General features: G+C 45.0%; 1 protein-coding gene across 1 annotated transcript; it reads right to left on the bottom strand.

Moving 5' to 3' along the window:
* On the bottom strand, positions 1–23564 carry Hcls1 (hematopoietic cell-specific Lyn substrate 1). Its single transcript, XM_032899281.1, has 14 exons — positions 23476–23564; positions 21150–21233; positions 20560–20633; positions 11704–11833; positions 9899–10009; positions 7069–7123; positions 3979–4089; positions 3340–3395; positions 2708–2777; positions 1879–2090; positions 1308–1424; positions 672–891; positions 479–541; positions 1–293 (listed from the first exon to the last, which is right to left on the bottom strand). Exons 2-14 carry the CDS (start codon positions 21231–21233, stop codon positions 160–162), a joined length of 1437 nt encoding a protein of 478 aa, XP_032755172.1. The 5' UTR covers positions 23476–23564; the 3' UTR covers positions 1–159.
* Positions 23565–25424: the final 1860 nt, after the last annotated feature.

Below are 25424 nucleotides of genomic sequence, written 5' to 3'. Positions count from 1 at the left end.
CCTCGAGCAGTTCCACCTAAGGCTCTTAAAGAGGCAGAAGCCAGACTGCCAGAGCTTTAGGCATCCCGTGATGTTCAGTCAGGTCCTTGCAGCAGTACCATGGAGTGGGAAGAGGGGCCCAGAGCAACTTTGAACACCAGGGGTTAAAAGACAAGCTCATCAGAGGAGCTTGACATAGTTTGCAGGAAAGAGTCCAAAGTGGCCATGACATCGGCCCCGCCACCAGCCTTCATCAACCATCTCAATGTCAGTGATGACGTCATCTGGGTCAAAGGACAGCTCATCACTTCCCTCTGGGGAGGAAGAGGAGGAGACATTAGGATGGTCAGGCAGGAACTCCTTGTGCCCACTCTAAGCCTCGGGGAAGGAAGACCGGCAGGGTCTTCTGGGTCCTTTCTTGACCCTCAGAACTCACCCTTTCTCCTTCATATCATGGGCCGCCAGGAGTACCAGGCCCTTCAGGTGGCTTCAAACTTACCTCCTTGGTAATCATAAAGGGCTACAGCAGAGATCCCCGCACCGCCAGCCCCGGCTGAGGGTCCTGGGTAATGAGAAATGTAAACACCAGCATGAAGAAGGTAAACAGAGGGAGAGATTCCTCCTAGTCCTCTGCTGCCCCCAAACTGACCACATTTGGGAGCTGCTTTCCCCTTCCCATTCATCCCACTCACCAGCCTGGTAGGACAGAGAAGGGGTGTCCTCGGGCTCCAGCACATCCTCATAGTCTCCCTCTGCTTCCTCATCCTGCCGATCTAACTCTCCAACATCCTCATAGTCAGGCTCGGGCTCGGGCTCCGGCTCGGGCTCGGGTGCCGCTTCGTACACTGGCTCTTCTACCACCTGGAGGCCTTCTGGAGTCCTAGGGGGCAGAGCTGGGGGCTCCTCATAGTCCTGAGGGGAGAAGGGTGGACCAAAAGGATCCAATAATGGTTTAAAGAGATACTCTCACCAGCAACTTCTTCCCTGCCGTTTAGCAGCCTTTCCTTGGGAGTACTCTGTTCTTCACTCCCCAGTCTCCTAAAACAGGAGGGAAGCTCAAGGTGTGAGGGGAGGGAGGGGTGTGGAAAGCAAGGCAGAGTCTTTGGAAAACCAGGAGAACATCAAACCCAAAGGACACTATTAGGATACCACGGCTAGGAGAAACAGCTGCCCAAGTTTGCCCAGGACTGGGGAGATCCCAGAATGTTGGACTCCATAGCTAAAACCAGAGCATGCAAAGAAGTATGGTTGACCACCCCTATACAGCCCTCCTTCCTAAGAGGAGAGAAGATGAGGAGGGGACAGAGAATCTCTGGGGCTCTGCTCACCTCGAGGGGATTCTGAGGTGGAGGCTGTCTCGTGGGCAGAGAGGGCACAGGGTATTCTCTTCTACTTCCTACAGGCTCAGACTGTGGTGGTAGGTGACTCTCTGCTGGAGGCCAGACCTGAAGAAGGAGACGTGGCTTTGTTAACCACATCTACCTGCCATGTTCTCTCTTGTACTTACCAAGAAACACCCTTCCATTCTGCTAGTCCAGTCTAACACACCCCTCAAGATGGGTCCCACACTGAAGGTGATGGCACCCTTATCTTCAGTCGGGTGCGGCTGTGACCTGCCAGGTTAAACTCTTAACAGGGAGAGACCATAAATCTTGGTGGCTTTGTCGTTTTTTCTTGACTTTCTGCCACATGGGTCCAATTACACATACTGAGTCTTTGCAAAGACAAGTATATTCAGTAAGAAAGACATCTGCCTTATCTATCTGTCTGTCTGTCTATCTATCTATCCATTCATCCATCCATCCATCCATCCATCCATCCATCCATCCATCCATCCATCTACCTATGCTGTCTGGGAAAGGAGACCTTGTACCCTCGAGGTACAAGCCAGGCACTCACCTCTGAGGAGATCTTCTTGGGCAACGGGGCTGGTGCCGCGGGCTCGTCCACAGGCACGGATGGCTGTTGAGCTTCACGACTCATCTTCACCATAGCCTTTCGTTCCTGCTGCTGCCTGGCCATCTGTTGTGCCTTCTCTTCTTCTTCTCGCTTCCTCTTCTCCTCAGCCATGGACTCAAATTTTGCCTTCAGCCCACGGGCACCACTGGAAGCTGCAGACACAGACAAGAAGATTTAAGGGCGTCTTGGGTCATGAGTGGAGAGAGAGGGGATGGCACTTGTAGAGATGAGAGAGATCTGTTAAATATGCAGGAGGAAAGAACATGAGGAGATGGCTCGTGGAGGGGAAGCACAGAGGTAGTGAGAGAGCAATAAGACCTGGGGATCCTAGGGTACTGAAACCCAGATTCCATGTGGCAAAGGACCATTTGTCCTCTCAAAATTATGAGTCCTTGAACCAGCATCTTTCTCTATCCATGTGCCATATTGGAGACCCCAGTCCAACTGTTGCTTGCTTGGCGACAACAAGAACTCTACCCACCATCCTCCTAGTCTCCATCTCCAGGGTCTGTCTATTCTATCTGTCTTTCCCAGGCAGATCCTCTCTCTTCCCTGTGTATCTCTGGCCTTCGTTTCTTTTCTAAAGCCACTCCTCTTGCCATCCGGGTTGGTCTGGCTCTTTTAGGAGACAGAATCTGGAACTGTGAGAGTAGGGAGCTCGGTTTCCCTGGCTAATCTCAGTAGTGAAGGACACAGAAGGGATAGTCTGGGAGGAGAGGAAGCCAGAAAAGAAAGGAGGTCGAAGGGCACAGAGAAATGAAAGACTAACCAGCTTCTATGGGTGTCGTCTTCTTATATGCCGTGGTTGGGGCCTCCATTTCATTGAAGCCAACAGCACTCTGCAAGCAGAACAGTGTTCATAGTGTGAGGAAGTGAGAGAGTAGCCATCCATAAGAAAGGACCGGTGCCTAGGGCCACCCTGGGAGGCACCTGTAGGCGTGTGACAAGCAAGCAACAGTTGGACTGGGGCCTCCAATATTGTGTCTTGGAAGAGGGAAGGGTAAAGAAATCTACTGGTGGGCTCGGCTCCCCTTTGAAAGACCAGTGGACTTAGAATCTCATGTTCCTGAGCCCAGTTACCTAGAATGAAGTATGGCCCTTGCTTATGCAGGAAGAGACACACAGGTGAGTGGTGTGGATCAGGGAGAGGCTTAAGACAGGTTAAGAAAAGCCTGAAGCGTCATGTCTGGTCTCCCTGGTGTCTAACTTTCCTCTCAGCCACCCTACATTCTTCTCACTTAAACCTCAGGGTGTGAAATCCATGCTCCTTAGACGTTAAAGCCCAGCACTCCAGACTTAGGACCCATGTCCAAGAGCTCCATTTTTGCTTCTGGCTTCTCTCTTCCCTTGTACCCACTTTACCATAGAGACGCTCTCGAGACCATGGTGTCCTGGGTTTACCTTATCCACTCTGTCTTTCTGGATTCCATATTGACCACCAAAGCCCTTGGCATAATCTGTAGGAAAGAAAATTCTGAGTGTGAAAATGGGAGATTACGATGCTGGGAATTGGTGGGAAGGGAGTAGCAAGGATTGGGAGGCAAGAACATGGAAGGTGGCAAAGAAAAACGAAGAAATGTCAGAGGTCAGAGAGAGAGAGAGATGGATGATGGGAAGAAAATAAGAAGGGTTGGGGTGCTGGGGGTCAGGGGAGGAAAGAAAGAGGGGTGGAAAGAGACAAAAGTAATAGCTGCCAAGGCAAAATACAAGGAAATAAATTGGAACACAAGGCAAGCCATTCAGCCATTCCTGCTGTGTCCCAGGAGAAAGCGCCCAGTCCTCTCTGAGGCTGACTGAGACTCACTCCAAGCCACCTCTGCCCATCACCCAGCCTGGCTACGAGTTCCTCCGTTCCCTTCCCTCTTGTTCCTTTTCTGCCCTACTTCCAACCCCGCCATCCATTCCATCCGTGTTGATCCCCCTCACTCTCCTCTTCTGCTTTTCTGCCTCTGTATTCTGAGACCCTAGCTCAGTTCCCAAAACGGAAGGAAAGAGGGCCCTGTGCTACCTAGTGACCTCCGTCCTCCCAATCAAACTTACCTCGCTGAGACTCGTGCTTCTCCGTCTCTCCCTTGTAGTCGTATCCCAGAGCTGCTTTGTCCCGTTTATCCTTCTCCACCCCGTAGCGGCCACCAAAGCCATGAGAGTAATCTGCAATAGACAGGGAAGGCCTGGGAGGACGGCCCACTGGAAAACGCTAGAAAGCGAAGTCTGAGGGCAGGAGTGCTGCGCGATAGGTCAGGGAAGGGCTCCGGGCGTGGATAGAGACGAGCTACTTCGGCATAGAGGTGAGCTGATTTAACACGTACATCCCAAACGAGAGGGGCATCTCAGTATTTCCCCTCCTTCAAGGCACAGCTCTATAGAGCGAGTGGGAGAGGAGATCTCTGTGATAAAAGGCAGGCATATGAGTGTGCGCTGTTTCTCCTCTCTCATCCAAACGGAGAAATCTCAGCCAAATACAATAATTTTTTAAGTAGTGAAACTCAGAAAGGAGGAAGAGGAAGAAGAGAAGGGGGAAAAGGAACAAGAACAAGAAGAGGAGGAAGAGGGAAGGAGGGAGGGGGGAGGAAAGACTCCTGGCTCCAGGAAGAAACAGTCAGAGCTGTGTATGTGTGGCGGTGAGCGTGAGCATCCAGTCACAGAAACCCTAAGCGCTTTAAAGACAAAACGTAAGGAACAGGGATTAGGGCCAGGATCTGTGGCTGTGAAATCCACAGACTGGGAGGGAGGGGTGTGGGATCTGAAAAGGAGGTACAGGAAATGTCGAGGGAGTCTTGTAGCCCGTTCAATATTTGTCAAGGGGACATTTTATGAGTGACATTTGGAATTCTAGTCTGTATTCAATTGTGGAATGTATTTTTGTTTTCAATATAGGACTCAGGAATTCTAAGCTAGGAAATTAACTTAAATACTGATCTCAGAAAATACAAACATGGCGGTTGCTGGAAGATGGGTCAGCAGCACAATGTGTGCAAATATGAGGACCTGGGTTTGGGTTCCAAGCACCTGAGCTAAATGTGAGAGTGCATGCCTGGGATTTGAAGGCTGGAGAGGCAGAGATGGTCTTGTCAGTACGTGATCTCCAGGTTCGGGGAGAGACCCAGTCTCAAGAGTTAAGTTGGACAACAACTAAGAAAACACGCAGCACTGACCTTTGTCTTCTACACACATGAGCAAATACATGCTTGTGTATTCACACAAGAAATATCTATGTAGGAAGAACAGCCTAGGAAAGGCAGAATGAACACGACATGGAGTAGACTTCAAGAAAGAGAGTATCCAAAGAGACAAAGGGGACACTGTGAGGTGCCTAAGGAGAAGCTCCGTCCACCAGTAGGAAGTGCCCTGGCATCAACCTATCAACAGCACCGAAATGCATGAAGCGAAGCCCAGTAGCAACAGTAAGACAAACAGATAAATATACAGCCAGTGCTGAAAAACTAAACCTATCGAACAAAAAGAATCACCAATAAAGTTATATAAGATCTAAATAACTTTAATCACCAAGCCTGGCTCTTAAGAACACTATATCCCAAATTATACAAGATATTCTTTGACTCCATACACATAGAACACACACACACACACACACACACACACACACACTCATATACATACTTTCATACAGACATACACACACACACTCATACATACACTCATATACATACTTTCTCTCTCACACACACACATACTTACTTACACACACACAAAAGCCATGTGCTATCCCTCAATACAATTCAAAAGACTGAAATACTGGAAATCATTTTCTGATCGAAATAAAATTCATGGCCAACATCAGTAAAATGATATGGAGAAATTTCTCAATGCATAAGAAATAAAAACATGTTTTTTCAGCTCTACTGTAGACCCCATGCTCAGAATATCTGGCTAACACAAGGTGGATTCCACGGTTATGTGTGTTTTGAGGGTGGGGGGGTATTGTTTTGAGGGGGTATTGTTTTGTTGGTTTGTTTCATGAAAGAGAAAGATTATGAAGTTGGGTGAGTGGGAAAGTGAGGAAGGATCTAGGTGGAAATGGGAGAAGGGAAAGAGTATAATCAAAATACATTGTTTGCAACTCTCAAAGACTAAACGGAAACATTAGAACACACACACACACACACACACACACACACACACACACACGAAAATTCACCAGGAAAATTAGAAAATGTTTTATACTTAATAAAAATTGAAATATACACAGAATTGGTGGAGTGCAGCATAAGTTGTGTTGTGGGGAGAAATGTGTGAATGACCTGTATTAAAAAGAGAGCCAAAATCAACTGTGTACAATTTTATCTTAAGCAAAAAAGAAAGAAGCCTACATTAAGTATAAGTACATTAAGCAAAATAATAGAGTCAAAACCTCATATATTTTTAGAAAAGATAAACCATTAATAAAATTAGACAAGCTGAGTTAGAGCTTTAAAACCATTGGGCTGGGGGTTGGGGATTTAGCTCAGTGGTAGAGCGCTTGTCTAGCAAGCTCAAGGCCCTGGGTTCGGTCCCCAGCTCCGAAAAAAGAAAAAGAAGAAAAAAAAAAAAAAAAGAAAAAAAAAAAAAAAACCATTGGGCTGGGCAATGGGGTGCACACCTCTGATCCCAGCACTGGAAGGCAGAGATGGGCAGGTCAGGGCCTCCCAAATGCTCTGTGACCAATCTACACTCCCACGCCTTTAATTTTGAGGACAAGACTCTCTAACTTGTCCATGGTGACCTTATTCTCATGGTGTAGCCCATTCTGGCCTTGAACTTGAAATTTCCTTGCCTCAGTCTTCCAAGCAGCCAAGATTAAAGATCAGTGCTATCAGGCCTGGCTTAAGTTTTCTTTTTTATTTTATTTTATTTTTAAAGAAAGATATATTACCTATAAAGAATGATAACTAGGCTGACCCGAGAGACCCCAAATAATGAAATAATATTTTCAAAATAATGAAGGGGGAAAAAAGCATGATGAAAACCACAATCAAGGACTGGGCTGAGAGATGAGGCAGGAGTTCTTTCATAATATCTAAAATAATGATCCGGAAACATATTTCAGGAAGAAGAACATAGAAACAGCAGAAAGAAATGATACAATGTGACAAATAGCTGAGAAGTTGGCTACTGGCTCTGGGCACTTACCTTTCTGAGATGCGTGCTTCTCCACCTCTCCTTTGTAGTCAAAGCCCACCGCTGACTGAGAGAAGGGAAAGCAAAATGATTAGCCAGACTCTGCTTCCTCCCTCTCTTACTTAGCCTTACTTTCTTCTCAGTCCCAGAGGCAGTTTTAGGGACTCTCCCCCATAGCAAGGCTTGCAAGTTTAAAGTAGAAACAGTGTCTGGACATTAGACCATTCTAGATCCAATCCCGATTTTCTCGTTGATAGTTGTTTAGCTTTGGGTGTTCCTTAACGTCGCTCAGCACTGGTCTCTTTACTTAATATTAAATAAGTCTTACCCATCACAACAGTAAATTGAGGAATGTGATCTTTCTTCATTTGGAATAATACAACAAGGAAACAGAACAAGGTATCTGTAGTATCTGCATCAAGTTACTCAAGGAATCTGCACTTTTTATTTTCTGTCAATGAGCCTCACAACCTTGTAACTAAAATCTAAGTGTCCATCTAGGTTCCTTATCTCACTCCTGCTGAACTATACTGGTCTCAGCATGGCCTCACAGGGCTCTAAGACACTGATTCTGGTGGTTCCAAGACCAAATATATCTTGGGAGCTGTGCCTCCATTTGCTTAGTAACTATGGGTTTCTAAGTAAGGCTCAATTTCGAATCTTCAGAACTAACTAGTCTCTTCTCTTCTCTTCTCTTCTCTTCTCTTCTCTTCTCTTCTCTTCTCTTCTCTTCTCTCCTCTCCTCTCCTCTCCTCTCCTCTCCTCTCCTCCTCTTCTCTCCTCTCCTCTCCTCTCCTCTCCCCCCCCCCCCCCCCCCCCCCCCCCCCCCCTCCCCCCCCCCCCCTCCTCCCCTCCCTCTTTCTCTGGCTCCTCTATATCTGAAGCTGATTCTCCCTGTAGTCAAGGATGACTTTAAACTTGAGAGAAGACAGAATATAGTTAATTCTTAGATAAGGAGATAGTTAGGGAAAGGGGTCCTGGAAATCCCTGAGTGTTGCCACTTTAGATCCAAAACACCTTACTCCAGGACTCCACGCCAGAAGAAGTCCCCTCATTTCTGTTCCCCTCCCCACCCTCTAACAGGCCACCAGGTTGGCCATTGGGTCAACCTCCCCCTCATTCCCTGTGGGCCACCGATAGAGGTAGGTTTGGCTGGGCAAACTCCGTGCCAGGAGGCTACTTCTCCCCAGTTCCATGACTCTGTGGGCTACTGAAAATGAGGCCCTGTGGAGTCTATGGGTTTTCTTCTCTGCAATTTCAAAGGTCCCCACCAGGAGCTCACCCAGTCAGGTCCTTGTTGTTACTTAAAGTGACACAACCCCTAACTGCATCACGTGTAGACAGATTCTAGGAGAATCGAGACAAGCTTTGCTCCACAGCCTGTTACCAAGTCTGTAAACCCAGACTCTTTGGGAGCAGATAATGCAGCCTCTCCAGACGCATGCCTGTCCATTATGCGGGGAGCCCTGGCCTTGCCTGCCATGTGCTATCTCGGCCGCGATGAATCTGACGAGTGGTCAGCAGCATCAGTTCTCATCCTGTAATTCTTGACTTGATGGAAAATGGACCCGTGGAAGAAGAGCTAGCAGTAGTCGAATCCTCTGCTTCCACCTGGGTGTTAGTGTGCACCACATGCTTGGTTTATGAGGTGCCGGTTGGTGCCTGACCCCAGGCTAGCATGCTTCCAAACAGAGCTACTTCCTCAGTGTTGACTTCTAGGACACATGGATTGCTTAGGTGATGCAATCTGTGCTTGTGAAGTAACAGCTAAACAACCAGAGATTGGGCAAAGAGGACCAGGAGGAGCCAAGACTTAGCAGGAAATGCTCTCTCGTTTATAGAATCTTACATGGGTCACATGACGTTATTGACTTTAAACATGCCTTCTGCGCTCTTTCTTTCTTCTTTTTTTGTCTTTGCAGCTTATTTTTTGAATTTTCTTGATTTTTTGTTTTGGCTGTATTTTCTCCAAACAATTAGCACTAACAATTCTCAAACAATTAACGCTTTCTCCTAGCACTTAGCAGTTTGGAATCAGTCCTACCTAATTAACAACTGCTGGCAATCATCATCACCATCATCGCCATCATCACGTGACATCATCCTCATCATTGTTGCCATCATCACTTCTTATCCAGGTGTGAAGATTCCCTACCATATTCCTCGCTCCCCCTACCTCTTCTTTATCTCTCTCTCCCTCTCCTTCCTACTCCTCCCACTTCCCCTCCCCATCTCCCTCCTCCTTTCACATGAGACACCAACCTGTGTCATGGAGGAGGATTCAGACTGATATCATAAGGTATAATTTAATGCATCAAAAAGCCACCAGCCCTGCTCTTCCCACTGTACCAGCCTGTACTCGCTTAGTACTGTTTTTCATTTTAAAAACTACCCTTGTGTCCGCAGGAGCCTCTAGCAACACTCCAGCCACATAGACTATTGTTTATTTCTCAAAATACTGTCATCATAGTTCATTGACTGGCATATTTGCTTAATTTGGACATTCTTCTCTCTGCTAATGTCTTGAGGAATTCTTATTCCAAGTTTAATAATCTTTGCCTATGAGTGACCAAATGACGCTCTGCTGATGAACCCTGGGCCTCTCCTATGCTGGGCCTGAGCTGCACTACAACCCAAACCCTGCTGAGTGAATGATCTGATGCTCATCACGTAGCCCCAGAATCAGCACTAGCAAACTTCCGAGAGAGAGGTCACGAGACCTGACCATGACCAGGCACTGAGGGCCTCTGCTGTCCTGCCTGTCACCTGAGACGCATGAGCCTACACTTTAGGGCTGAGTGGTGGTTAAGGAGTGTGGTAGAGGGAGAAAGCTGTCACCTACCTTGTCTGCCCGGTCCCTCTCAACTCCATATTTGCCCCCAAAGCCTTTGGCGGCATCAGTCTGAGACGAGTGTTTCTCCACTTCAGCAACATACTCGTGGCCCACGGCACTCTGAGGGAAATCAGGAGTCGGGTGAGTGAAAGATCAGAATGACCTTAAGGAATAGCTAGAGATGGCCAATGGATGTCAGGATACAAAATATCCCATTCTGGGTCAGATCTGTAGCCTCTGGCAGGGTACGAAGGAACCACTGGGGGATAATGGCACTTGAGAGCCAGCTCAGAAACCTCCAGGGATGTACCGGAAGGCAGAAGACAGAGAAGAGAAAGTCAGAACAGAAGGGAGAGGAGAGCTCAGACAGAGCCCCGAATGAGCAACGCTTGGGCACATCAGAGGGCTCTGACTAGATACCACAGCTCACATCTTCACTCCATCGACCAGGTATCTTTGTCCTAGACCTTTACTGGCCTGCACAAGTGTAGAAGTGAATTCTAAATTTTCCAATGTGTCTATAAAAGATTACTAAAGGGTTGAGGGGCTCAGTAGGTCAGAATCCTTGCTTCTCAAACATGACAATCTAAGATCAAATCTTTAGCATCCACAAAAAAGCCAGGCCTGTATGAGGAGGTCAAGATGGGTGGATTCTGGGAGTTCTCTTCCCAGTCAGCCTAGCAGAAGTAATGAGCTTCACACTCAGTGGGAGATCCCATCTCAAGGGGCCAAGGCAGAGAGCTGTACAGGACATCATTTGACATCCTGCTGTGGCCCACACACACACACACACACACGCACATATACATGTACAGTACACGACACATGCATATAGCATGCATACACAAATAACCACATAATTCAGTAAAACAGCAGTTCTCAACCTTCCTAACAATGTGACCCTTTAATACAGTTTCTCATGTTGTGATGACCTCCAGCCATAAAATTATTTTGTTACTATACTGTAACTGTAATTTTGCTACTGTTATAAATTGTAATGTAAATATCTGATATGCAGGATACCTGATATGCAAATCCCAAAGGGGTTTCAACCCACAGGTTGAGAATGGCTGTAGTAAAGGAAATTGTGAGATGTTGCAATAGAGACAGAACACACAGCATCTAAAGGCAACAAATGATTCTATAGCCTATCCTTCCTTCTTCACTAAAGCTCCCTGCTTTCTCAGTCTAAGTGTGGCCTAGTTTTGGTTACCCTTCCAAAAGAAACTTTAAAGGAGAAAGGTTTCATTTGACTACAATTCCAGGTTAGGATCATACATCTTGGGGAAGTCAAGGTAGGGACTTGAAGAAACCAGTCAAATCCATAACCAAGAGAAAAGAGAAAAATGAATGCATGTTTGCTAACTGTTCAGCTTGCTGTCCCTACATTTATACAACACAGGTCTAGAGAGTGGTGCCGCCCACAGTGGACTTCCCTATCAATTAAAGTAATTAAGACAATCCCCAACAGACTTGCACACAGATCAACCTGATCTAGACAATCCTTCCCTGATGCTCTTTTCTTAGGTGGTTCCAGATTGTGACAAAACCAACCGTCATAAGGGGTCACAGTATACCAGGAGGTAAAACAGGCCAGCTATTATAACGTCTTGGCTCTTTTCTATATCTTGGGTGTTAAGTGGGGAAAAAAGGAGAAAAAAAAAGATACAAACATCACAAAGACATTCTGCATTAAAGCCCATGGACCCCATGGACAACATATTTAGAATAAATTTTAAAGTACCAACAATTGAGTCGATTTGTTTTCCATTATTTTTGTTTTCTTTAAATTAGCTCTCTCTCTTTCTACTCACCTTGTCCATCCGGTCTCTTTCCACTCCAAACCGACCCCCATAGCCATGGGAGGCTTTAGGCCCCGACTCCAGCTCTCTCTTCTTGAGAATGTCATGCTCCTCCGACACTTTGTTCCTCAGCTGGTGGATGCTGCAAGTAACCACAGAGCTGAGACTCCTCTCAATCAGGGAGGCCAACAGGCTGCTTCTCAGAAAATGGAAATCTTTTTACAAAACTCTGAGTGCCCCGAATATATCAGTTGACAGGCTTGGAGTAAGAGGTTGACACAACGTAGTCTCATTTACACTCTCTAGAAGCCAAGATCCTGTTATCTTTCTCACTAACATAGCCTTGTGTATTAAAGGGCAAGCGATACCTCTATGCTAACAACTGAGAGGTTATTGCTTGTTCTCTGAGAAAAGACCTGCCTTTAACCAATGAGGTGGTCTGTCTCGAGAAATGTAAAGATATGCAAATAGACAACAATGCCAAGCAACCAGAGCTTCCAGGGACTTACCTAAAGAGTATACATGGACTGACCCTGGACTCTGACCTCATAGGTAGCATTGAATATCCTAGTAAGATCATCAGTGTAAGGGGAAGCCCTGGGTCCTGCTAAGACTGAACCCCCAGTGAACGTGATTGTTGGAGGGAGGGCGGCAATGCGGGGAGGATGGGGAGGGGAATACCCATAAAGAAGGGGAGGGGGAGGGGTTAGGGGGATGTTGTCCTGTAAACCGGGAAAGGGAATAACACTCGAAATGTAAATAAGAAATACTCAAGTTAATAAAATAAAAAAAAAAGATATGCAAATAGCTTTCAACCTACACATTCCTGGGCTAAGAGTGGGCCCCCCCAATAACCTTAAATATGGCAAAGCTTAATGTCTAATGGTTGAAACATTACAGATAATAGAAAACCAACCAATCCATATGCCCAGTTCTTAGAAAATAGCTTAGAAAATTGAAATGCTACCTTTCGACAATGTAATGAAAGCCATTAAAACTGATGCAATTTGGGGTAAATTCATTAGTATTTGTGTGTGTGTGTGTGTGTGTGTGTGTGTGTGTGTGTGTGTGTGTGTGTGTTTGCTTGCTTATTTATTTATTGTCAAGCATTAACATGCTCCAACCTAAGCCTGATAATTTCTGGGAATAACAAACAGAAACAAAGCCCACTCACTCATCATTATTTGTTAGAACAATTTCAAGTTCCCATAATGGAGACTAGGATTCTACCTCTGAGAGCACAGGACACTGGAGGTGGCAAAGGACACCCACGTCCCTTGTTTACTTTAAGCTCATTTTCATCTTTACCACCAAGGAGGCTGCAAGGCCCAAGAGGGTAGACAGCCACAGGCTGTGTAGCCCGAAGACATGAGTTGACACCTTGGCAACCGTACCAACAAATGACAGCAAGGATTCACAAATTTGGAAACTTTGCAAGGACCATAGAAATATCTAAGCAAGAGGTCTCTAAACTTTGGAGACCCAGCTCTCTGCAGTAAGCAAGGGTCTAGGGGTAGTTATTGTCCTGGGACTCCACTAGCTCAGGCCCAGCAGAAACTGGTTACAGGGGGAGTAGCCGTGTCACAGGAGAGACCTCCTTTCATGGAAGATTAGACCCATCTGCTGGTCTAGTGAGATAATGTCACTGAAGGCTTTTAAAAGCCTTTCAGCTTTAGCCGCAGTTAATTTTAGAGAGCTGGCTAGGAATCAGATGAACTTGATCCCAGTGCTGGCAGCACCCCATGTTCCCAGGCCTCACCTGACCCCATGGGCAGCAGGGAAAGCAAAGATCTAGTGACAGCTCAATAGCCTCAGGGCTGCCCGGGTCTGAAAAGGACCAGGCTCCAGGAGCTTCTGAAGGGCCGTGTGAGCTTCCAACTGAGGAATTCAAGTGAGAAAAAAAGGGGCTGGGAACAAACATTTTCAATTAAGAAAATATGCAAATCCCCCTAGTGAATTGCAGCATGCCAGTCAGAGGATTGTACAAGAGATGACGTTATTTGAATGAAAATGTTGCGGACCAAAAAAGTACAAAGTATTTTACTTCCTTTGTTTTCCTTTTCTGAGAAGCAGTCCCTTCCAACCAGGCTAGCTTCTCACTCCTTGTGTAGCCAAGGACAAACTTGAACTCTCAACCTGCCCACCGCCTCCAAGTGCTAGGATTAAAGGTATCTGTAGCCGCACCCAATTGAAAATCCAACTTCTTACAAATTTCTTTACCATATAGCTGATCCATCCCAAGTGGTTCTTAATAAATAATCATTTTACTTGATGAATATCAATTAAACAGTATTGACTGTGAAGTATTGCAAAAGATCTCATGTATAGAGACAGATAGAAAGGATACAGGAAGACATTCAGGGTAGCCGAGTGTCATACCTAAGAGACTTTGACACACTGTCTCTGCTTCAAGTCTTCAGATGACTTGTATTGACAGAGCAAGCAGACCTAGCAGAGTTCAGGGCTTCAAACGTGAAAACAGGAGGAATACAGGCAGAGAGCTCAGCGCTCTTGACTATAAAATCTTTATTCACAAACAGTAAGATCACAGGGTTGGAAAAGTCTAAATAATCCATAAAGAAGCTCCCAGAGCTACTAAGATAACAGGACATGAGGCGATCATATATCAGAGTCGATTGCATTTCTATCTGCCAGCTGCCAGACATTTGAACACCAGAAGTTAAAAGTAAGTCATATTCATGACATAGCATGAAATATTTTAGGATACATTTAACAAAATATGAATTAAGACTTGAACAGTGAACAATACTTCTGGGAAAAAAATAACTCAAAGAAGATCTAAGTAAGTAGAGGAGTGTCCCAGGTCTATAGATTGGAAAACTCAATACGTGTTTATTAGCCTCCTAAATGACCCACATCTCCAGTGGACTCCCAGTCAAACTCTCAACTGGCAACCACAGCCACCACTGCACTCCGGTATATGCTGTCAGGGCAAACACATTGCTTAACAAGCAGAACAGAGTCCAGCAGTCAACCACACAGAAGGTCAAAGAAACCCGCTAGGTCAGTGGGAAGAGGATAGAGTTTGGATTGTGTTTGGCAACTGGATATCCATAGAGAAGAACCTTAATCTCAACCTCACACTGCTTATAAATATTTAAAAAATAAAATTTTAAATTGAACCAAATGTTAGAGATAATCTTCACAGTTCTGAGGTAAATTTTTATTAGACAAACAAAAAAGCAAAACAAATAAACCCAAAACCCACTAATGATAAATTATACAAATTAGACTTCATCAGAATTAAGATCTTGTGCCTTTGAAATAATACCACTGTAAAATTAACAGAGCAATCATTACTCTTAGATAAAATATTTATAAAATACACAACTTACAAAAGATCTGTTTCTAAAATAGACAGGGAACTCAATAAGAAGATAACTACTTTACAAAGGTAAGGAAATATTTGAACAGACATTTCAGAAAGAAGATAGATGAAGAAACATGGGTGGCACATGAAAAATGCTTAATAAAACTTACTCCCCCAAGAAATACAAGTTAACATCACCGCATACCCACGGAGTGGCTAACATTCAAACTACCAACAATAACAAGTGTTGGCAAGGATGTGGGGCCCGTGGAACCCATGCATTTCTGGTAGGAATAAACTACGGTAAATTTCCTTTTGGGAAATAGGTTGACAGTTTCTCAAGAGGTAAACACACACTGAGTGCATGAATAAGCCTTAGATCTTTAAGTATACCTTGGGAAAAATAAAAACAGCATCTGTCAAAGGAGAGAGTTGTGCTCAAACACTCATGATGTGTTTTGATATCTAGCGATAGAACAATGAATAATGTAATAAATGGTGATGCAGCTACACGATGAATACCATTTAACAAAAACAAGAAATAAAAGGCCAACATATACAATGCTGTAGCTAGAGTTCAAAAACAGGCTGAAAAAAAGAAAACCAGCATAGGGGCTGGAGAGGTGGCTCAGCAGTTAAGAGCACTGACTGCTCTTCCAGAGGTCCTGAGTTCAATTCCCAGCAACCACGTGGTGGCTCACAACCATCTGCAACACGATCTGATTCCCTCTTCTGGTGTGTCTGAAGAGAGTGACAGGGTACTCACATAAAATAAATAAAATCTTTAAAAAAAAAAAAAAGAAAGAAAACGAGCACAAAGGAGGAGAACAGTCTTTGTCACTCATTTACTAAAACTTTAGAGAAAACCAACTAACTATCCTACACTGAAGGAGGGTAAGTCAGCCTTTGCCTGTGCAACAAGGGGCCCTGGCTATGGAGACACGCAGGATGGTCAGTAGTAACTCAAATCTTCTATGTCCTCACTGTATCGGTGGTTCCTTATGTTATCAAAATTCACTGAACTAGTGGTTTATAATTAAGACCCATTAACAACACTGACCTTTTCAATAGGATGTGTTAAATGAGTGACAGCTTTTCTGTACTCCTAAAGACGTCCATGCCTATGCAGTGAGTATGGTGCCCCGTGAAAGCCAAACTGTAACGTACTTCGAGGCTTTAAAGAGAAGAGCAGTCTTAGGGAAAGGGGCCAGTTGACCATGGGACTTCACATTCCATTTCAAAAAGAGAGTTGTGGACATGACAAATTATGATTATATTAAAAACGACATGACATAGTGGCTAGGCGCTTAGCCCACAGATTCAGACCAAATTCAAATTATTTGTCTCTATTATGTCTATGTCTTTAAACAAATTGTTAAAAGCAAGAATGAACACCTTACTTTCCTGGGCTATCAGAATGACATCATCTATAACAGACACGCATGACTGCCTGGCGAGTCACAACTCAATGAGACCTATTGTCCTCATGGTATATGGACCTCGCCATTCTGGTTCAGGACTCATCGACCTGTGCTACTACTCTTCATTTCCACTTGGTGCAAAATGGTCTGACACAAATATTGGCCGAGCCTCTGAGGCAGGTACAGCTATCTCTCAGTGAGACTTAACCTAAAGACTTCTGGACACACCAGCGAGCTTGTCCAGTGTAATGCTGCCCACAGAACGGATCACAGCGCAGCCCGGGAGCTGGCCTGTTTCTTTTCCACAACGAATTAGGATAAAAATCAAAGGTCCGACTTTAGAAACATGAAAACCAGTCTTACACGGTGATCCTGTATCTGTTGATTATAAAATAAAAATTGTGCTTGTAACTTCTTCCTCATTGCTTTTCATTCAGTTGTATTTTATTACACGGAAGTGTCTATCTGTAACACATTTGATAATAGAAAAAGAGCAGACGAAAGCATTTGTGCTCTCCCACAGGGAGTTTAAGGATTTGTCTGAGGGTAGTAAGGATCCCTTCCTAATGAAGAAGGCATAGACAATCACGGAGAGGACAGAGCGTAATAGCCCTTGACAGTGGGGCCATTTCTCTATACAACTGATTAGAGGTGGTAGAATCACTTAAGCTAGTCTCTGAGTTAGAAAGCCATCCCCAGACTAAATTTATTCAAGGCTGACCTAAAAAGAAACACAGTGGTGGTGGTGGTGGTGGTGGTGGTGGTGGTGGTGGTGGTGGTGTGTGTCTGTCGGGGGGGGGGGAGGGCTGGGTTTCACGTCTACCAAGAAACAGTCACTTCCTTTTCCTGTTCTGAGTCAGCTCAATCTGGCAAGAACTCTCCTCTCCAGTTTCCCCTCCATTCCCAGGGTCTTGGTGATTTCCACTTGACTGAAGGGTGGCTTAGTGGGACCACATGAAGAATATTACAGACTTTATATTGAAATGCCCCCCTGGAGGGCTATTTTGTCTACAGAAAAGATTTGTCCAAGGTCACCCAGCCCATTCCCAGCAGGGTTCAAGCTTTTGCACCTTGAAGGCTTTAACAAATAGGAATGGAGCGACCTTTTGTGAAATACCTCCGACATTTACTAGAATGAGTATAGATCCAGTTAGGTTAACAAGGAAACATGCAGAGTCACTACAGTGTCAAAGTGATGTGCACAGTAGTATGCAAGACAGCCAAAGTGAAAACCATTTAGGAAGGAGGAAGGTATCAGCCGTTGCACACTGGTGTTGGGTCTGGGGGATGGAAATTGGATAAAGCTCACCTATATTAACAGCCTATAGATAGAACCAAAATGCTAAGCAATGGTAAGGTCCAGCAGTCACTCACGTGTACTATTCACTGAATTCTAAACATGAACCTCAAGGGTAGCTGTCATCATCCCCACGCATTAACACAATGGGCTACTAAGACATTAGCTGTGACTAAGCTCACACCCCTGGTAATGACAAAGCTAGGAACACACGCTCTTCCCACGGGCTCATAATTTTAGAAGTGGTCCTTAAAATGCCCTACTCCTATCTAACACAAGATGTAGCCCTGAGAGGGAAAGCACCATGGGAGTGCTCTCTCATCCCCGCACTTCCCAGAACACCAGAGCATGAGGGTTCACTCAGATAAGAGCTTTGACCTACGAGCTCTCACAGAAGCTTCTCAAAAGCTCTGTTTGAGTTCGTCGTCACTCTACATACTTTCCAGAGCTGCTTGACTTGTTTAAGAGTAGCATTCACTTGGGGCTGGATGGCTAAGGGGTTAAAAGCACCGGCTGCCCTTCCAGAGGTCCTGGGTTCGATCCCCAGCACCTAGAAGGTGGCTCACAACCATCTGTAACTCCAGCTCCAGAGGGCTGTGCCATGGGCAACAGAACCACACATGGTATATAAACATACGTACTGACATCATACATACATATAAAAATAAATAAAATAAAAATATTTAGTACTGCTATCTATGTCAAACCATTTATGTCTGCACTGTGTTCAGTAACATTTCAGATCTACGTAAACGTGGGCCAAGTTTCCTAAGTCTATGGCTGCTGCATAGGGGGAAATGAGTCTAAAATATTGTCACAGTGTGGGAGGAGGAGTTGGGAATGGAGCAGAAAATTGTCTTCATCTTGCCAAGTTTCATAGTGTCGATGCACGACTTTCCGACTTTCACCCTTACTGTAGCATCCATTATATTTGCCTTTCTCCTAAAACATGGCAGCCTGGTGCTACCCAAATCCAACAGTCCTGGTTAGACGATCCTCGTCTATGGACAAGCTGTGCGAATCTCTCAGTCACCGAGTACACGATTCCATAGAAAACCCTAGACATGTCCGTATTTACTTCTCTCCTTCTGAGACAGTCTCATGTATTGTGGTGATGCAAAATTCTAAAAAAAACCCCTACATCCTAAGATATCGAATCTTTTGCCGGACCTCTTAACCAAGGTTGATAATGCATGGTGAAACCACTTCCTACTTAAGGCTGATAGCCTATTAAACCTGCCTTCAAGGGAACAATGCAACAACCAAACGTTCTCAGTCAGTTCTTATAACTGACGGTGATGTACGGCTGCCATCTTAAGTTAGTCTTCTATGCCCTTCACCCAGAGTAATCAAGTATATCATTTGCCGAAAACGGCAAAGGCAGAAGTTGAAAGCGACTTCCTAAAACCTACCAGAAAGGTCAAAAGCAACCATTTATGGATATCGGTTGATCAACAGTAATACTTGTTATCTGGGTCAGTTGGAGCCAGTGACTTTATTGCTTGTAAAACTCTGTTAAAGATTTTTGTTAAGTATCCATCATTCCTTCCCCCATATGATGCTTTCTGTGCTGTTCAATAAAGACAAAGCAGAGCTTTTTGTAGAGAGGTACGGGCACCAGACGTACAGCCACACAACTGTCATATAAAAGACACAGCGACATGGGGACAGATTAAAAATCCAGACTTTAATCAGTTTAACAGATTCGGACACATACAGCAGACAGACAGAGGAAGAGAGACACAGAACGCGTGAAGTAGAAAACTCGGGTCTAGACTCTCTCTTGGTTAGACAAAGAGATGTACTTTTATTTCTTCCCTTAATGAAACACCAATGCATTACTGACAACTCAGGGTTAATCTCTAACACATTATAATCCATGCAGTGCTAGAATTACAAGCATATCTAATTAATTTGGGAACAAACAGGACTTCATGCATTCTAGGCAAAACTTTACTACTTGGGCTACATTGCCATATCATTTTTTTTCAGAAAAAAAAAGTTGCTTGAAGATAAAACATCATTTCCAAAATGGTTTTAGTTATCAGTTTCTCCAAATGCCGTGTTTCTTTACACTAATATTAATGGTTCCCAATTTCTATCATGTAGTCAAATGTGAATCTGTGTCTCAAGTCTCTGTACCAGGATTGAGAGCTGATATTGTCCTCAATATACCATTTATGCAGGAGTTCCTTTCCTTGACATTTTATTGATGCCTTCTCATTATGTAGCCCTGGCTGGCCTGAAACTCACCATGTAGACCAGGCTGGCCTTGAAGTCACAGATTTGCTTGGTTCTGCCTCCTGAGTGCTGCTATTAAAGGTGTGTACGACCACACCCAGCACTGAAGTCTTCTTAGCACATTGGCCGTCACCCCACACATGTTCCAAACTTTTGTAAAAGTTCAGGTGGAATGGCATTTGATACATAATTTATAGATTATAGATAGATGATATGTAGATATATGACAGACAGACAGATGGCATGATAGAAGTTCAGCATCTTTGCCCACTTCTCTGCTGCCTGATGTCTGATTAAAGGGAGATAATTAGTACAATGAGCCCTGCCCCCTACCTCCAAAGTGACAGAGCTGTTATATTTAAAAGACACATAACAATACGTAGATGATGAGAGAGATAAAGTGAGAACACATGAAGACAGAGGATACTAGGAGCACACAGATTCTAGAAAAATAAATAAATACAAAGATTAACAGCCATGGCTGTTTCCTTTCTGCAGCCCGAACCCCCAGCCTGTAGGCTCTCCATCAGCATTTCATAAAATACACTTTCCCCCAGGCTGGGTCCTTTGGCACCTACTTGATATGCTCTGTGCGTCCAGAGCCCTCAATGGTCTTGGCTCCCCACCGTTGTTCCTTCTCAGAGATGTCATTCTACAAAAGACAGCATGCAACAGTGTCAGCGAGAAATGTGCTCTGTTTCAGGGAGCCTTGCAATTGACACACACTCTCTGTCCCCTGTATTAGATGCTTCGGTATTTACTCTCACTCACGCCTGCATTTATCTCATCTCAAAGCCATATGAAAATTAAAATTAAACCAGTGATCCTTGGCATGTCCTTGCTTATCTGAATCACCCATCCTTTCTTCTTTCCGTCTCCCATGATATCTCAAATCATGGATCATAGGCCACAGGTGTCCCAGATTAAACTGATTCTCAATTTCAGGACGGAGTGACCCAGTCCTTCAATGTCACTCTCAAATGACCCACACCTATCCCTTTCTATGCTCAACACCAGCTACCATGCATTCCTACTAAAGAAAGCTAATGGTTCTGCCAATCCACCCCACCACAAAGACTGTTTTAAGCTCAGATAGTTCTCTCTGAGCTCATTCAAAATTCAGAGTGGCTGAGATGCTCCTGTCCAAGCAAGGCTACTTCATACTTACCACAAAGTCAGGGTCTGTGTCCCAGTCATCACCCTGGGTCTCCACGGAAACCGAAACATTGTGCCCCACTACAGACTTCCACATCTGAGGGTAACAGATGATGGAAATAATTAGGAATGAAAGAAGAGTTGAGAGGAAGCTTGGTAAGGATGCTGAAGTTGACTACGTGAGCAATGGAATGTTTCCTTTTGCTCTATCTCATTGATCTTAAGATAAATCAGTATGGTCCAATCCTACCCGCATCTGGAGAGAAGTCAGTACAGGCATAGGTCACACAAGACCACCTCTGTCAAAGGGCTGGGATTGTTCACTATGTTCACAGCTTGTAGGGGTGACCTCAGGATTGCTCCGGCAGTTCAATCCGATTTCTCCATGGTTTCCTTTCTTGCTGTCAGGACATAAATGAGTCCAGTGTCCCTCCTGTCTATAATCTGCTTAGCTACATTGAAACATGTTCACCCTGTCTGTGGAACGCTGCCCCATAGTCACTGTAGGACTGGCCACTCACTGCACAGCTGTAGGTCATCAGTGGGACAACTGGTTGAACTACCCACACTAGCTGATGCATGGGGAAGCATTAAGGAAAGGGAATCCTCTATTTTCTAAGAAAGAAAATACCCAGGCTTTATTTTTATTAATTAAATGTTGCTCAACTATATTTAAAGACATATGTATTCAAACATAGCATGTAATGAGTCCCTCTTTTTGAAACATTGTGTGAGATTAAGCAACTGAGTAAATGTTACAGAAGTCCCGGGAGAAAGCTAGTTTGATCGGGTGCCAATTATTGTTCCACTAGATACCGTGTTTTACTGAGTCTTGCCAGAGGCGTGTGAGAAATAACTGTCCAGTCACACTGCGGGTTTCTGAGGAGAGGTAACAAGGGACAACACCCATCTGCCCTGGTAGCCTTTGGAATTTCCTGACTCTTCCCATCCTTCTTTGTCAGGTGCCTCCACCACCACCACCAAAGAACTTCCTGGTGCTCACTACTCTCTGAAGGAGACATCTTCATCCACTCATCCCCCAGGCTCTGCCCATCTAGGCCCCAACTCTCCACTTTCTATATCCACCTGGAAGCTTCCATTCTTGCCCACATTTTATAATAACCTCTAGAAGATCAGCTGTGAAGAAATCTGAGGTAGACAGGCTAAATAAAGATTCGGTGAGGAACAACCAGAGAAGTGGTTAAGTTACCGTGGCTAGAGTCACTGTGAGGCACTAACAGTACTTGTGCCTTCCCCAATTGGTAATAGCTACTAACAGGGGGTAGGGCAGGTAAAGAGGACCTACGACCCACATCCTTATGGCCTCTCTTTGACATGTCCTGACTCTCAGGCTACTTTGCAACAGAAGGAAACTGGAAAGGAGAAGTCAGATATATTCACGAACAACAAGGAAGCAGTGAGGTCTGACCGTCTCAACTTGTCCTATTTCACCAGGTCTCAGCCCATCTCTCCCATCGACCTCTCACACTCATTTTTAAGAGCAAAATAACTTACTATGCTCGTCCTGTCGATCACTAATCAAGAAAGCTGCTTACTTAAAAGTCGGAGGCTGGAGACAGGCAATGAACGCCAGGCACATCCAATGCCTGATGACAGGGCTGACGTATGGCATCCATAGTTATGAGATCCATGGGCACCGCAGTGATCTGACAGTCCCTGTGGGACCCCTGCCTGTCACGTGACACAGTATATACACTACTTAGCCAGACCAGACTAAACAGTCCATCAGTATTAACTTCCTTGGGCAAATCACTGATTGTCGTGATTTTGTTCCCCAATGTTAAATAATGAAGGGGTTAACATGGCTGGTCCAAAACTCCCTGTGTAACACTCTGGGATTCCCACCAACATAGAAAGTTACCCCAGCTGAACAACCATGTTTGCATTTGGCTCCTCAAGCACTTGGCTCAGCACCAGTGTCCATTGGTGGCTAAATCCTGTCCCCTTACATTTTTCGTGTGCGTTTGTGTCCCTGCTAGGCCATACAAAGGCACACTTTGTCTTCATCTTCTGTGGGTCTCCTTCAGCTTAGCACACAGGGGCAGCCAGTCTTTTAGAGTAGGCTGCGCAGATCATCAACAGAACCCAGGGCACACTTGGCTGGGCCTAGGATCCTAGCTGTGTGATCAATCATGTTCCCCGGGCCATTTCCTTGTTCCCATCCTCAGATGCTCATTGTCAACCATTGCACGCAGTCCTTATGGCCGTCAACTGTTCAGCACCTGTTAGCAAAGACCTCCTTAAAAGGACTAAGTGCTTGGTAGATTTCTCTTCCACACTTCCCTGCGCCCCCCTCTCCCCCAGTTCAGAGCACCCACCTTTCCTTGTTGCTAAAACACTGGATCTTCGAGTCCACACCCGTTGCCCCCTCCAGCGGCTGCCACTTCAGGGCAAGTAACCGAGCAGCTGCTTCAGTTCCGTTTTCAGGTTTTCTGTCATTTCCTGCCACACTGTCCTCAGAGCTACTTCCTGAAGTTTGAGTCAGTTCCTTATACTTTGGGTACTTAAAAGGGTTAAGTGTTTCTGTGTCTAATAGTTGGCAAGGTTTTTCAGGCCACAGGAAAGTTATAAAAATGACCGTGGAGACGACACATGCCCTACCAGTGAAGACACGATCAAGAATGCTGTAGGACTACTCTGTGTCCTACACAGGACAGTTTGCATCTAAGAGAGTAAGAGAATTCAGAACAAGGCAGGTAGGTGTGGTAGTAAACAGCTAAGATCCCAGCACTCAGGGGTAGCCTAGCCTGGGCTACGACACTGCTGTAGAAGCTTGTTCTGAGGGAGGGAAAAATACACACACTCACACACACACACACACACACACACACACACACACACACACACACACACACTTGATGTAGGCTGCAGCAAGCAACAAAAGGCTAGTGAGAAAATGATCTGTATGTGAATCTTGAAGGGCAAGCCTTGAAAACAATTTCTCCTCTTCATTATCTGCAGAACCCAAGATGAGGCTTACACAAAACTGAAACCTGAAGAATAACTCATGAGAAAGGCAAGATGTGAAGGGAGAAAACTCCCTAGCTTGTGGGGAGGCTGTGTGGAGTCTGATAGCGATCTGACTGCAGGCTTTCTCTAAGCAGATGGACTCTGACGTACTCTACACTGAGTATCTGTGGCCCTCCCCTTCTATCTTCCAGTCAAGGCGTGCTCAGGTGACTTGTCGGGCCAATGAAATAGACCCTTTCTGATGAAGGCCACTGAGAACTTTGCTGTGCTTTTCCGGGCTGCTTTACAGATAACCACCTCCCACTCCCGCCAAGGTGGCTCCTCTGGCAGCCTGGGGCACTGACAGACAATAAAGACAATGCAAATCTCTGGGACTGGAGAGATGGCTCAGTGGTTAAGAGCACTGACTGCTCTACCAGAGGTCCTGGGTTCAAATCCCAGTGACCACATGGTGGCTCACAACCATCTGTAATGGGATCCGATGCCCTCTTCTGGTGTGTCTGAAGACAGTGACAGTGTATTCACATATGTAAATAAATAAATCTTAAAAAAAAAAAAAAAAGTCCCGAAGATCTCTGGCTGACAAATAATCCTACCACCGATTTGTTTTTGAATCTGACCCTGGCTCTCCTTATCTCATCATCTGTGGAGTTCTAACTTTTCAGGCTTACAGAGAAGAGACCCCACAAGGGCCCCACGCTGGTGAAACTAGACAGAAGAGAACATTCTATAGCAACAGTTTCAGATGTCACTTCCCAGTGGATGCTAGACTTGGAACTTTATTTGTTCTAATGGAGCTATTTTATGGTAAAGAACATATGTAGAAAGGGGTAATTTAGCTAAATTGGAGTTCTAATCCAATGCCAAAATTAGGGCTAGACATTGTAACACACTACACAGCAATGCAGTTCTCTGAAGAAACAGAACTTCAGTGATGACACCAAGAAAACTCATTTCCCCTTACAAACATCCCTTGAGCAGTAAAGTGTTCACATATAGGAATAGCACAGCTTTGAAGCCAAAGAGAGTAGGTTCCATTAAGCCTCTTCTGCCTTGAGATAGTGGGCCAGCATTTCCCAAGCAGCATCTTCGTATAAGAGCCTTATACCTACCCAGCTTGCACCAGCTATGACACATCCCCTCCTGCACTGTGTTCAAGGAGCCTGGTTTTGGTTGGAGACGCTCTTGCTATGTAGCACCAGCTAGCCTAAACTTACTACATAGACAAGATTGGCCTTGAATTCATGGCCTTCCTGCCTCAGCCTCCTGAGTGCTAGAATTACAGGCAAGTGCCACC

Source organism: Rattus rattus, chromosome 4, assembly GCF_011064425.1.
Source record: "Rattus rattus isolate New Zealand chromosome 4, Rrattus_CSIRO_v1, whole genome shotgun sequence".
Classification (NCBI taxonomy): domain Eukaryota; kingdom Metazoa; phylum Chordata; class Mammalia; order Rodentia; family Muridae; genus Rattus; species Rattus rattus.
The sequence above is the reverse complement of the archived record's forward strand: the minus strand, read 5'-3'. Positions and strand labels throughout refer to the sequence as shown.